This window comes from Macadamia integrifolia, unplaced genomic scaffold (assembly GCF_013358625.1).
Source record: "Macadamia integrifolia cultivar HAES 741 unplaced genomic scaffold, SCU_Mint_v3 scaffold2288, whole genome shotgun sequence".
Taxonomy (NCBI): Eukaryota; Viridiplantae; Streptophyta; class Magnoliopsida; order Proteales; family Proteaceae; genus Macadamia; species Macadamia integrifolia.
Genome location: NW_024868616.1, coordinates 2,892 through 17,894, shown reverse-complemented (window position 1 = coordinate 17,894; position 15,003 = coordinate 2,892). Strand labels below are relative to the sequence as shown.

The 15,003-nt window shown below is 39.0% G+C and overlaps 1 protein-coding gene across 3 annotated transcripts in view; it reads right to left on the bottom strand.

Moving 5' to 3' along the window:
- Nucleotides 1-7,687, bottom strand: part of LOC122066199 (protein ABA AND ROS SENSITIVE 1) — a 35,211-nt gene extending 27,524 nt beyond the window's left edge. For 2 of the 3 annotated variants that reach the window (XM_042630022.1, XM_042630023.1), the window contains exons 1-2: nucleotides 7,498-7,685; nucleotides 4,977-5,141 (exon numbers count right to left, since the gene is read on the bottom strand). In XM_042630022.1, coding sequence (XP_042485956.1) covers nucleotides 4,977-5,074 — 98 coding nt within the window. In that variant the 5' untranslated portion in view covers nucleotides 5,075-5,141; nucleotides 7,498-7,685. Of the gene's footprint in view, nucleotides 1-4,976; nucleotides 5,142-7,497 lie in introns of all 3 variants that reach the window. The other variant, XM_042630024.1, reaches the window with a different exon arrangement.
- Between the last annotated feature and the right edge of the window lie 7,316 nt (nucleotides 7,688-15,003).

Genomic DNA, 15,003 nt, shown 5'->3' with positions numbered 1-15,003 from the left:
GTTCCTCTAGTTTATTTCACTAGTATTCACCCACCTCAGGCAAAGATAAAGTTAGTGTAGCAGATGGCACCCCATCATCTGCCTTCAGAAAGGATTCTATTAAGTGTTCTTCTTCTATACCTCTGTCTTCAATTTTACATATCCCTAATTTTACTACTAATTTGCTCTCCATTAGTAGTTTTACTAAGGACCTAAATTGTAAAGTAACATTTTTTCCTTCCCATTGCATATTTCAAGATCTAGTAACGAGGAAGCATAGTTGTCAAGGCATCGCCTAGGCGACGACTAGGCGTCCAGGCGGTTTGCCTGGGGCTAGGCGACAGCCGTCTTGTTGCACTGCATATCGCCTTGTGTTTCGGCACTTATTTATGCCAAATATCATTCAAGTAAATGAAATAATATTTTTTTATTTCATTTACTTAAGATATTATTCATAAATAAGCAAATACCCCTATTTGAATCCAATAAAAATAGTTTAAAAATCAAATTCCAAAAGGATAAAAAGTCAACCCCCCAATCCAAGAACAAAAACTGGATTTTTAAATGTTGGGGTTTTTCTCAATTATCAAAATTTTATAAATTCTATCATGTTAAAACATTGTTAAAAACCAAAAGTCCGGTAAAATAATATTTTGTTTTGATATTCATAAAATTATTTTCATTCAGACGATTTTAATAGTATTCGCACACTTAAAAATAAGTTTGACTGAAGCATAACTTTGTCATTGCAACTCAGATTTAAGTAATCTTAGACTTGTTAGAAAGTTGGTTTTATGTTATAAATAATACAAAAAGTTTCATGTAAAAATAAAATCATTTGACTAGTCAAACTTATTATAGAATAAGAGCATTTCTCTAAATGTTGATTTTTTATAACTTAATATGACTTGATGTTATTTTTTTATGATTTGATGTGGCTAAATATTGATTTTTAATGACTTGATGTGGCTTAATCTTGATTTTTTATGATACAAGATATATATATATATATATAACTTACTAAATAATGTTAGAAAATAGGAAAAATAAAAAATAACACTTGTTCGCCTTAAGGCGGTGCCTTCTCGCCTAAGCGCTTAGACAACCCTCCACCGCCTTGGTTCGTCTTGGCGCCGTGACAACTATGCAGGGAAAACAATTGGATGTGGTAAGGTGCAAGGTGGTCTGTATTTGCTTGATGATGGTTGTCTCCCTACTGCTACAGCATCAACAACTCGTCATTAGCTACACTCTGCTTCTTCTGAATTGACTCAATGGCACTGTCACCACCAATTGGGACCTTATCTTTTTTATTTCCGCATTTAGTTAAATCATGTACTAAATGAACTCTTTTGTGAGGCCTGTACTCTGGCTAAACAGACTCGTTCCAGTTATTTGCCTTTAAATAAAAGAAGCTCTTCTATTTTTCATTTGGTTCACTCTGATTGCCGGACATCTATTTCTAGGAAAAGGTGGTCTGTGTCCTTTATTGAGTGTCACTCTACAACTACTTAAATTTACGTGATGCAGCATAAAAGTGAAGTGTTCGGTTGTTTTCAGCGGTTCCATAAAATGATTTAGACTCAGTTCAATGCAACTCTGAAAATTCTACGTACTAATAATGGAAAAGAGTACATGGACGGTCAGTTTAAAAATACCTAGTTGATCATGGGATTCTTCACCAAGCAACCTGTGTTGACACTCCTGCTCAAAATGAGGTGGCTGAACGTAAGAATAGGCACTTGCTGGATATTGCTCGAGCCATGATGTTTGCTAGACAGGTTCTATCTCAATATTAGAGTGATGTTGTCCTCACAGCAGCCTACCTAATCAATCATATGCCAACTCGTGTCCTCAACTCTCGAACTCCTGTTGAGGTTCTTTAATGGACTACACCCTTCCTGGTTCCTCCAAAGACTTTTGAGTGTGCCTACTATGCTAGGGATCAACATTCACTAGGAAAATTGGAACCTCGAAGTACGAAGTATATCTTTCTCTGTTACTCTCCTACACAAAAAGGATACAAGTGTTACCATCCTCCTACCCGGTGTACAATAGTAACAATGGATGTTATGTTTTATGAATCTGTTAGTTACTACTCATCATAACCTCTTCAGGAGTCTGGAGTTACTACTGAAGAAGAGGTGACTCTGAATCTGCTTGCTCCACTAGTATACCCACCATCATCACCTCAAGACCCTCAGGCTCCACAAGGTGAAAGGGTAGAACCTATTGTTCCAACTCAGGGGGAGCTGACTCCAGTTCAAAGAACCATTGGTGAATTCCAGAGACAAATTGATGACTCTACTCTTCAAGTTTATAGTAGGGGACACACAAAAAATAAGCAACTTCAGGCCATCACCACTACTACAGCACCTTTACACATCCCTTTGCCAGCCCTGGATCCAGAACCGATTGAGCCTCATACTTCAAGTATAATCTCTCCCTCTGATCAACCTATTGCCCCCAGAAATGGCACTAGGACATGTACTCAACACCCTAAATCTCATGTTGTTTCATATGATTCCCTTTCTCCCTCCTATCGTGCCCTTGTGTCTACTCTTTCATCTACTTGTGTCCCTAAGAATTGTCAGGAAGCTCTTATAGAAAAAAAATGGAAGGCCGCAATGGAGGAAGAAATGGATGCCTTAAAAAGGAATGATACATGGGAATTTGTGACTCTTCCACTTGGGAAGAGACTTGTTGGTTGTAAGTAGGTGTTTGGGGTAAAACAGAAGATCGATGGTTCTGTTGACAGATACAAGGCAAGGCTTGTAGCTAAAGGGTTCACTTAGACTTATGGAATCAACTACCAGGAGACATTTGCACCAGTTGCCAAGTTGACCTCTATGCGAGTGTTACTCTCATGTGCTATGAACTTAGGATGGGAACTCCAACAACTTGATGTAAAGAATACTTTCCTCCATAGAGAGCTCAATGAGGAAGTTTATATGAAAATTCCACCAGGTTTCTTTAGCACAAGAACTCAAGGCAAGGTCTGTAAGTTGAAGCGTGCTCTCTATGGTTTGAAGCAGTCACCTAGAACGTGGTTTGGAAGATTTCACAAAGCTATGACATATGCGGGTTATAAACAGAGTAATGTTGACCACACATTGTTCATAAATAGGTCTGGTGAAAAAGTTAATATACTCATAGTCTATGTGGATGATATCGTGGTAATAAGAAATGATAGCACTAAGATTGATCATCTCAAGGGTTTTCTGGGCAAAGAATTTGAGATGAAGGATCTTGAAAAGTTAAGGTACTTTCTTGGAATTGAAGTTGTAGGTCCTCAAAATGCATCTTCTCTCTCAAATGAAGTACATCCTTGATCTGCAGTCCGAGACAGGTATGTTGGGTTGTCATCCTTCTGATATTCCTATGGAAGCTAGCAGCCGGATCAAGGAAGAGGGTGAACCGGTTGACAAAGGCTGCTACCAACGGTTGGTAGGAAAACTAATATATCTCTCACATACACGACCTAACATTGCTATGTCTGTAAATTTGGTTAGTCAGTTTATGCATGATCCCTATTCCTATCATATGGAAGTTGTTATGCATATCTTACGATACTTAAAGTCAGCTCTAGGGAAAGGGATCCTCTTATCTCCTCATGATCACCTCCGAGTTAAAGCTTATACAAATGCTGATTGGGTTGGCTCACCTGATAGAAAGTTTTATCTCCAGTTATTGTACCTTTCTAGGAGGAAATCTTGTCACTTGGCACAGCAAGAAGTAGAATATGGTGGCTATATCTAGTGCTGAAGTAGAATTTCGTGCCATCGCACAGGGGATTTGTGAGTTACTATGGTTGTGTACACTATTGGATGATATTGGTGTACATGTTCGTCTTCCTATGATGTTTTAAAGTGATAATAAGGTTGTTATCAGTATTTCTCATATTCCAGTACAGCATGACCAAACCAAACACGTGGAGATTGATAGACACTTCATCAAAGAGAAGTTGGATGTTGGTTTGATTTGTGTTCTTTTTGTGAAGTCTGATGATAAACTAGCTGATACATTCACTAAAGGATTGGTTGGAAAGTTGTTTCATCCTAGTTTAGTCAAGTTGGGTACGTGTGACATCTATACACCAACTTGAGGGGGAGTGTGAGATTTTTAGAATAAGGATTAGTGTCCCGCAGGGGCACATTGGATTTTTCCCCCTCCACCAACACTACTTAGAGTGGGGGTGGCTAGATGGGAGTATAATTGTAAACACTTTATTTGCTCTTTTTTATACCTCTATCATGACTCTATCAGGATTTTATATCATAAATAAGGGACTTGGTGATCAGTTAAAGACACACAAGCATTCTCCCATTCGGTTTTTCCCCCCTTCACCGACCCTAATTAGATTGGGGTGGCTGGATGGGTGTATAATTGTAAACACTTTTATTTGTTCTGTTTTGTACTCCTGTCATGACTCTATCTTGATTTTATATTATAAATAAGGGATTTATGTGATCAGTAAAAAACACACAAGCATTCTCTCATTCTTCCGGTTAACAATATGTGTACTAGCTCCAAAGTCTATACTAACTACTAAAAATATTTTTTCTTATATTTCCTACTCACTTTTTTCCTCCCTTGCAGAGATTACTTCATCATGGACAACTGAAATGGAAAATCAAGACCATCCATATAATTCTTTTTTCTGTAACAGTACCATAAAAGGCCTTGAATTTTTTCGTTTTATATTTGTGCTCAAATTAACGATACTGGACCATTGGCTAACTGCAGAAACATGCAACACAAATGTTGCATTGCATGCTAAACAGCTACATAGGTAAAAATATTGAGTGAAACTCAAGCATACTTTATTATCTGGCTGAAAATGCATAGTTGCATCAATACGATGTCAGATTCCCAATGATCATAAATACAAGGAGAGATGTTCTTCATGTCCCCTAATTATAATTTTTCTCAGGATTACTTACAATTTAACATTACGACAAAATCCAATTTTACCTCACGACAAAATCCAATTTTACCTCACAAGAGGAGAATCAATGTGTTTCTCATGTTTTTGTGCAGCAGCTTCTTTCAATTTAGCACGATACAAGGCCTTCTTCTTGGCTTGAGCATCCATCGTTATTGGAGGGACCAATATCAGGACAAGTCAATCAAGAACAAACCCAACTTCTCTGATAAACAATCTGAAACCACATAAGATATTTCAGAACATTGTCTAAGAAACTCAGTCATATAACAGATCAGATGCAAGACACCAACAAAACATTCCTCCTCCAATCTTCATCTATACCTTTAAACATGAGGGAAAAAAGAAAGTAATATACCACAACCAACATGAATGCAGGATACAAAAGTTAGGAAGAAAAATCTATGATTGAATAGTTTGAAACAAGTTCTATCCCCTCTCTACTTTGTTCAAGTTTCATCAGGCTCAGTTCTTCCGTTCTCCTTCTCTAAGGTTAACAAGATACCAGCTAAGTGCAGAACAAAAATAGCAAATCAAACAAAACTATGATTCAGAGACGATTCAATCCTTTCTCTGCTCTAAAAGAAAACTAAAAGAAGAAGAAAACACTGATGCAAGTCAACCAGCTACTGTGAAAACTTCAAAAATGGGCATTGATAGAGCAAATAGGTAATGGGGGCAAGAATAAGATTTATCAGAAGGAAAAAGCATTTCAGATCAACGTTCTCCAATGTTCAATAATCAAACTTAATCCCTAATAGAATTAGTGTTTCAAAAGCAGACCTGCCGTAGAGAGATTCAAGCCACATAAAATAAAGCATATAAAGGAGCAAACAGACCTTAAAATGGCATAAAACAGGAACCAAAGGGCTCTGATCAACAACCAGAGAGAGAGAGAGAGAGGACAATGAGCTCGTAATATGATGGCCAATAGCATTGTTGGAAAAAACCAGGTTTCTGATTTAACTCGGCCTCCTCAAAACCTGGGGGTTCGGGCGAGTTAATCCTGGTCAGGAAGAATCATATTTTTGTAGGCAGAAGAAGGATTTTTTTTTTTGGTGTGTGTGTGTGTTTGGTAAAGGAATAATTCAATTTCACTATACAGAGGTTACATAGGCTCTGTATTGTAACGATTCTGTTTTTTAAACTTGATTTTGGGTCTGGCACACTTTTTTGCATTTCTGTGTTTTTGGAGTGATTCTATGTCTTAAAAGTTGTATGGTAACGTTTTTGTAACCTAGAAAAAGCAGAAACCTGTATGGTTCACACTAAACAGAATCATTTATGTTAGTAACCAATATTTACATAAAATGCCATCTACACCATGAGTGCCAAAGTTGCGATTTCTTAATACAATGGTCAATGATTTTTTAATAAAATTTAAGTTATGAAAACCATTATTTCACAAATATCTAGAGTTAATATGAAGACCTAAGAAGTATGCATACATTTTACCAAAAAAAAGAGAAGTATGCATACACGAAACAATATAAGTGGAGCTATACAAAGGAAAAAAAATCTTGAACCAATGAAATTATTTGGTACTCCATCCAAGTAAAGAAGGCATCAACTCTATAGTTTCACTTGATGCCAGAATCTTCCAACCAAGTTGATTAGTTCACTTCAGGATCTTCCCTTGGCTCCCATTTCAACTCTTACCCAGTTATTGCCATCATGATTTTGCTTAGACCAACCTTCAGTAATCAGCAATACTGAACCATAGATCCCTCAATCATAATATATCAAAAGCAAGAAATAAAAGGTCTACGGGCTTGTGAAGTACAGAACTATAGATTTGATTTGGATATTAAAAATTGAACAAAAGCAGACAAGTGAAATACCATCCAAATTAACATGATGAATCATCACGTTCACCACAGTTACTGGTGCTACAACATCACATCGGTTGCCCATTATAATAGGAAATACTCTGCTGAAAACTTAAAGAATGGAAAATGAAGCAGCAAGGGAGCTATTGACTTGATCTTGTTATTGTTGCGAAAGGGGGACATCTGGGATTGGAGCTGAAGCAGCAAGGGTGTTAGTAAAGAGAGAGGTAAGGCTTGTAATTCCAGCAAGAGATGTAAGGAAAGCAGCTGAAATTAAGGAGAGTGTAAAAGCTTAAAAACGTGGATGGTTATAAAACAAAAGCTGCTTACAGATTGTAGAATGAAAGCGGCCTTTTGGATCTCAAAATCACAGAACGGAATATACAAAAGGAATAAAATGCTTACAATAAAAATAATTTATCAAAAAATGAACTGCAATTTCATGCGAGACCTCCTAGTTTTCGAATCTCTGGATATCGGCAGAAAAGTGACGACAACAAAAGATAGAGGACAACAACGATTTGTTCTGTAACAAAATTCAACCGATAGTCCATCACAGAGCTTACTACCAAAGCTAGTCCAAAAGTTTTCATGAGAAAACCCTCCACCATAATTCAGGATAATGAGAAGAAACAGAAGAGAGTAAAAGACCTAGAATCCAAAACGGAAAACAAAAACAGAGACAACAAACACATCAGACATATCAAACTGAAATGAAAAAAACCACAACCACCAACAACTGGCCTGAGAAATGATGAAACTGAACACCACAGAGTCAAGCTTTAGGTTTCCGTCGAGAAACTTGCAACTTAAGAACGATGTTTCTTCAGAAATCCGACGCTCCTCGTCTCTGCTCTTGCGAAGAAGAAGAAGAAGCAAATGATAGACATATTTCTCCGTCCTGGGAACAAGAAAACGCAATTAAGGGCAAAAACGGAACGTTATCAAATCAGAACCTGTTTCGAAACATTTTTTACAAATATAGTACCACTAAAAACCCAATAATATCATTAGATGTTAAAAAGAGAAAGTGTTTGGTTGTCTCTTTTTAGGTTTAAATAATTGTAAGATTTATCAGGTACAATAGTTTTTTTTTTTTTTTTCTCAAATTCGTTTTTAGAAATGTCGAAACAAGTCATACTTGTTTTTTCAAAGTCGTTTATAGAACTGTAAATATACATAAATTTTGATTTATATTTATAGAAATGGGTAAAACAGAACAACTTTTCAAAATGTTTCTCAATTTCTGTAAACAAGAAAATGTAGAAAACGACAGAAATAGAATATTGTCAAACGGTGCGATACATTTTTGTTTCTGGAAACATGAAAAGCCGTTTCTGTTGTTTCTAGACACAGAAATAGCAGAAATGATATCAAACGGTGGCCCAATAGTATCATCGGATGCCCAAAAGGGAGAGAGGGTTCGGTTGTCTCTTTTTAGGTTTAAGTAGTTGAGAGATTTGTCGGGCACAATAGCCTCTTTTTTTTTCTCTCTCAAATTCATTTATAGAAACGATGCGTCAAAGTCGTTTCTATAATTAATTTATGTTCCTAAAAACGCGAAACGGAACAACTTTATCAAACGTTTTCTAAACTGTTTCTTCATTTCTAGAAACAAGAAAACACATAAAAATGCTAGAAACGAAACGTTATCAAATAGTGTATGGGCTTACCAAACAGTTTTTACCGCATTTATGTTCCAAAAAAATGAAAAAACAATAGAATCCATTTTTTAGAACGTTACAGTACAGAGCCTTATAGTGCAATTTAAACTCCCACTTGGATTTGGCTTCTCTTCAATTTTTAGACACCATTTGATAATGTTCCGTTCTGCCGTTTCTGCGTTTTCTTGTTCCCATAAAAGGAATCTAATTCTTTTGTGCACGTGATACTTGTACATTCCAAAATCTAGTGGTTGTGGGGTAGAGAGGCATTTGAAAGGTTAAAATGAGTTCGAATTCCAAGGAGCTTCTACAATCGTTGAATTTTGAAATGTGCAACTGTGTGTGCACATGTGGCGTGTATAGAGAATGAGGCAAGAATTGGGCGATTAAGAATTGAAGATGAGCCATATCCCCCCACCTCAGCCCCTCTATTCTCACTTTGCTTTCGTACCCAACCTCGGGAAGAAAGTGAAGCGTAATTTCTTGGAGGGAAGATCAACCACAATAATGGTGAGAGAGATACATGAATGAGAAATTAAATAGAGAGCATATTACGGGTCAGTATGCGATGCTTCTATTTCAAACAATTGTTTATGGGTCAGCAACAAGTTTTTCTTTTTCTCTATATTTTGTTGGAGCAACCAACAAATATTGTTGTATGGTAAACTTGAAAAAAAAATGTTTATAATGTCATAGAAAAATAGAAGCACTCAAGCACATATGGGATACCATATTAACGAATCTATTATTCTTTTGTTTTTGCTGAATTACATAAAATAAATATGCCTTGAAGTTGCATTGAAGGTGATGTGGTTGAGGTGGTGGTGGTGGCAATGGGAATGGGATGGTGGTGACAGTGGCAGTAGTGGTGGCGGCAATGAACATACATTCCTAAAGTGAAAATTTCCATCCATTCCCTGATATTTCATTTAGAGTCAACATTTCATTCGGTCAACCCTTAGGGTGCGCCAAGTGTTGGGGCCTGAGGGTATACGGCCAGGTGCTCCAGCCATCGTTATGTGCTAAGTGCCCACCTGCACTGTGTTGGAGAGGACCTCCGTCCTTCCAAACCCTCGTAGAAATGCAAATTTCTTACTATACTTTTCTTTGCCAAAGTTCTTTTTTTTCTTTTTTTTGAATAAATAATTCATTACCAAGATATGACAAATAATATATAAAGGAAAAGGGGAGGCCTAGGCCAACCAAACCTAAAAAAACGCAATAGAATAAAAACAAGAGCATGCTCACAAGAACAACAAAAGACCAAAATTAAAGACCTCACGGCCAACAAAAGGGGGAAGGGCTAACCAGGAAGCTATCCAGATTCCAGGGGGATGATCAACGTGAAGGTTTTAAGAAGTGATGATGTGGGAGTTTCTAGAGGTGGTCGGGACTTCCAAAACCTGAAATTTTCCATTTACATCTTTGTGATTAGTTTCAGTTTGAATTGACTGTTGTCACCCACTGCATAACTTGATATAGAACTGGTCCCCAACCACGATCCTCACAACCCTCGACAGAGCAAATTCTTCCCCGACTCACCGTTGAAGGAGCAGCACGTCTTCCCCAAGAGCAGTCGGTCTTCCTCCAGTATGTACACCTCTCTCTCTCTCTCGTGTTCCCTGAAGTAAGATTGGATTTCAAAAGGGAAGCGTCTTCCTGATTTCTCCGGTCGGAATTACCGTTTCAAACAAAGCCTTAGATTTCGCTATCGGGTTCCCCGGTTTTGGCCTGAACTCAATGATTCTTCTGTTACTGGGACCTTCTTCTCCAAACCAACATTGGGTACCCCCTTTGTCTCCTAATCTACCTTCTCATCTCATCATCTGTCTATCCGCCATCTTCTCCATTTTTCACATTAGTTTACTGTCTCATTGCATGGATGGTTGAAGCTCGAATATTCAGTTTAGCTGAACCTGGAAGATTTGGTCTCGTAGGAAGGATGACCTTACATATCCTTGTATAGACATGAGCATATCTTGGTTAGTTCCCCAGTTTTGCCTGCTTGGGTTTATGGAAGGACTTAGAGATGGTGTCCTACAACAGTCCTTCTATGACCATGTTTGTGCACCTGAGAGGTCTGACAGTCTGACTGCAAGCGACCCAGTTCAAATTTGATTCGAAAAAAACCCTTAAATCTAATGGCTCTCTTTTTTACGTGGAGATTGTTGGTGTATGATGTCTTGTATTCCGTCGCAGTTTAATCCAGGGAGTACTGGTGCAGCACCTAGACAGCCAGGACGGCGGTCCCGCTAGCCGGTTAGCGGGCCGTGGGGGTTGCAAGGGGGCAGGAGGCCCCCCTGCACAGCAGGGGGTGTAGGGGGGCGCAGCCCCCGCTCGAATTTTTTATTTAAGGGCAATTGTAGTTTAATCCGGATTAGGGTGGCAATTGTAGTTTAATCCGGATTAGGGTTTTTCCGCTATATATTTGTAGCGAGGGTTTCTTTCTCAGTAATGCAAGCAATACGGAGAGGTGTGAGGAAGAGCATTGTAACCCTATTCTCCATTGATAGCGAAGCAGGATCTCATCTCATCGGGGACGTAGGAAACCTTGCCGAATCTCGTAAAATCTGTGTGCATTGTTTGTTTTGTTCTTCCATTATCTTCTGCATCATTTTAGGGTTGCGTTTCTACAAATTGGTATCAGAGCTCTAGGTTTCCGTTTTCTAGGGTTTACTATCACGATGGCAGGGAAGGGATCGAATGTCAAGTATGACATTGAGAGGTTTAATGGGAAGAACAATTTCACCCTCTGGCGTCAAAGGATGAAGGATCTTCTGATACAACAAGGTTTGGCGAAAACGTTGTTGGGGAAGTCGAAGAAACCTGAAAAAATTACTGACGAAGATTGGGAAGAGATGGAGGAAAAGGCGGTAAGTGCTATTCGATTAAATCTTTCTGATGATGCCCTACAATATGTTGTGGGTATCGATTCTGCACCGCAGTTATGGGCGAAACTTGAAAGCATCTACATGACGAAGTCCTTAACGAACAAGTTGTTCGTGAAGAAGCAATTGTACTCTCTACAGATGGAGGAAGACACGGATATATTAGAGCATCTTAACATGTTCAATCAGATCGTAAGTAAACTTGCAAACCTGGAGGTTAAGATCGAGGATGAAGACAAGGCGTTACTATTGCTGTCGTCGCTCCCAGAATCATATGATAATCTAGTAACGACTCTCTTGTATGGGAAGGAAACCCTTGAGATGGATGAAGCCGCAGCTGCCCTCATGTCCAATGATACAAGGAAGAAGGCCAGTAGTACGAAATCTCAAGGAGAAGGTTTTTTCGGAGGTGACAAGGAGCAGGAAAGAGGGAGATCAAATCAGAAGGGATCTGGGAAGAGTCGATCGAAATCAAAAGGGGCAAAGACAAAGGTCTCTTGTTACTATTGTAAGAAGGAAGGTCATATGAAAAGAGAGTGCTTGAAGAGGAAGGCGGACTTAAAGAAGAAAGGTGTAGATAAAGCATCTGAGGAAGCTAGCGTGGCTGACAGTTCAGATGGAGATGATGGAGATGTACTCTCTATATCATCAGGTAAGAATCAACCTTCTGATTCTTGGATTTTAGATTCTGGATGTTCATATCACATGTGTCTCATAAGGATTGGTTTGATACATATCAACCATATAATGGTGGGTTTGTCCTAATGGGGAATGATGCCGTATGCAAGACCATTGGGATAGGCACTATCAAAATCAAGATGTTTGATGGGATAGTAAGAACTTTAGCAGATGTGAGACATGTACCAGAATTAAGGAAAAACTTAATATCTTTGGGGGCACTTGACTCAAATGGCTGCAAGTACATAGCAGAAGGTGGAGTTCTCAAAGTTATTAAGGGTGTAATGGTTGTCATGAAGGGACAGCTAGCAGGAAACCTATACAGACTCATAGGGAGCACAGTTATAGGTGGAGCATCTGTGACTACAGATGCAGTATTTGATACAGATGATACCTATCTGTGGCATATGCGGTTAGGGCATATGGGAGAAAGAGGATTGATGGAGCTTCATAAAAGGAAAATGTTGAAGGGAGTAAAAACTTGTAAATTGAACTTCTGCAAGTATTGTGTGTTCGGAAAACAGTGCAAGGTTAGCTTCAAAACTGCAAAACATAAGAGTAAAGGGGTGCTTGATTATGTACACAGCGATGTATGGGGTCCTTCAACAACAAAATCTAAAGGTGGGGCAGAATACTTCGTGACCTTTGTTGATGATTACTCAAGGAAAGTCTGGATCTACTTCATGAAGCATAAAAGTGAGGTGTTCACCAAATTTAAGGAATGGAAGGCTGAGGTAGAAAGGAAGACATGAAAGAAAATTAAATACTTGAGAACAGACAATGGAGGAGAGTACACATACAAGCCATTTTTAGAATTGTGCAAAGCTGAAGGGATTACACGTCACTTCACAGTTCCAAAGACACCACAACAAAATGGTGTAGCTGAAAGGATGAACAGAACACTTCTAGAAAGAGCTCGGAGTATGAGGCTGAATGCAGGGTTGAGCAAGAGATTTTGGGCAGAAGCAGTGAACATGGCATGTTTCCTCATCAATAGGTCTCCATCAAAGGCGATTGATTGTAAAATTCCTGAAGAGGTATGGACAGAAAAACCAGTAGATTATTCTATTCTAAAAATATTTGGTTGTCCAGCCTATGCGCATGTTGAGAGTGAGCAGCGTTCCAAGTTAGACTCAAAGTCTAAGAAATGTATCTTTCTTGGTTTTAAGAAAGGTGTAAAGGGATTCAAGTTGTGGGATCCAAGTTCACAGAAAGTTGTGGTTAGCAGAGATGTTGTGTTTGATGAGTCTCATATAATGAAGTCAAATTACAATTCACAAGCAGTTGATGAAAATAAAGAAGGTTCTACTGTGCAGGTGGAGTTAGGTGAGTTAGAAACAACAAGAGAGAATGAGTCATCAAGTGACTTACCAGGACAACAGGAAGCAGTAGAAGTTCCCTATACTGTGGCAAAGGGTAAAGGGAAGCGTACTCACAAAGCACCTATGAGATACGGGTTTGAGGACATAGTTGCCTATGCCCTCACTGTAGGTACAGGTGATCCATCTTCCTACCATGATGCTATGAGTGATGCACAACATGATAAATGGATGATAGCTATGATGGAGGAAATGGAATCTCTACAGAAGAACAAGACTTGGGAGATTGTGGAAAAACCCAAGGGAAGAAAAATCATTGGGTGTAAATGGGTCTTTCGTAAGAAAGAGGCAGCATCTGAGAAGGAGCGTGAAAGGTATAAGGCCAGACTTGTAGCCAAGGGCTATGCACAGAAGGAGGGGATAGACTACAATGAAATATTTTATCCGGTGGTGAAACACACTTCGATCAGGGTACTACTTGCTTTGGTGGCCATGTATGATTTAGAGCTTGAACAACTTGATGTGAAAACTGCATTTCTTCATGGTGACTTGGAGGAACAGATTTACATGGAGCAGCCTGAAGGTTTCAAGGTGCAGGGAAAGGAAGACCATGTTTGTCTGCTTAAGAGGTCGCTTTATGGCCTTAAGCAATCTCCTAGGCAGTGGTACAAGCGCTTTGATTCTCACATGATGAAGATTGGCTACACAAGAAGTGAGTATGATAGTTGTGTTTATTATAAAGTGTCAAGTGATAATTCCATTATTTTGTTGATGCTTTATGTTGATGACATGCTCATTGCTACAAAGAACAAATATGATATAGTTTCTTTGAAGTCTTTGTTGAGTGCTGAATTTGAGATGAAGGATCTTGGTGCCGCTAAGAAGATCCTTGGCATGGAAATCCTTAGAGATAGAAATGCAGGTAAACTTTGGGTAACTCAGAAGAGGTATATTGAAAAGGTGCTAGAGCGTTTCAATATGGAAAAGGCCAAGCCGGTTAGCACTCCGTTAGCTGGCCACTTCAAGTTATCTGAAAGGGAATGCCCTACAACACATGAGGAGGTGGAGCAGATGTCTCAAGTCCCTTATGCTAGCGCAGTTGGGAGTCTCATGTATGCTATGGTTTGTAGCAGGCCAGATTTGTCTCATGCAGTCAGTGTTGTTAGCAGATACATGAGTAATCCAGGGAAGGAGCATTGGATCGCAATTAAGTGGATCTTCAGATATTTGAGCAAGACTAAAGATATAGGTGTTATGTTCAGTGGCAAGGGAAGTTCTACAGAATTGGCAGGTTATGTTGATTCTGACTATGCTGGTGATTTAGATAAGAGGAGGTCTACTACAGGGTATGTGTTTACATTGGCTGGTGGACCTATATCATGGAGGGCGATGCTTCAGTCTACAATTGCATTGTCCACTACAGAGGCAGAGTACATGGCAGCAGTTGAGGCTGCCAAGGAAGGAGTCTGGTTGGCTGGACTGGTTCGTGAGTTGGGGTTGGAGCAAGGAGGTACAGTGTTACATGTGACAGTCAGAGTGCCATACATCTTGCAAAGAATCAGGTGTTTCATGCAAGGACAAAGCATATTGATGTGAGATTTCACAAGATCAGGGAGCATGTGTCAGAAGGCAGTATTCACTTGAGAAAAATTCATATAGATCTCAATCCTGCAGATAAGCTTACAAAGCCAGTTACTACAG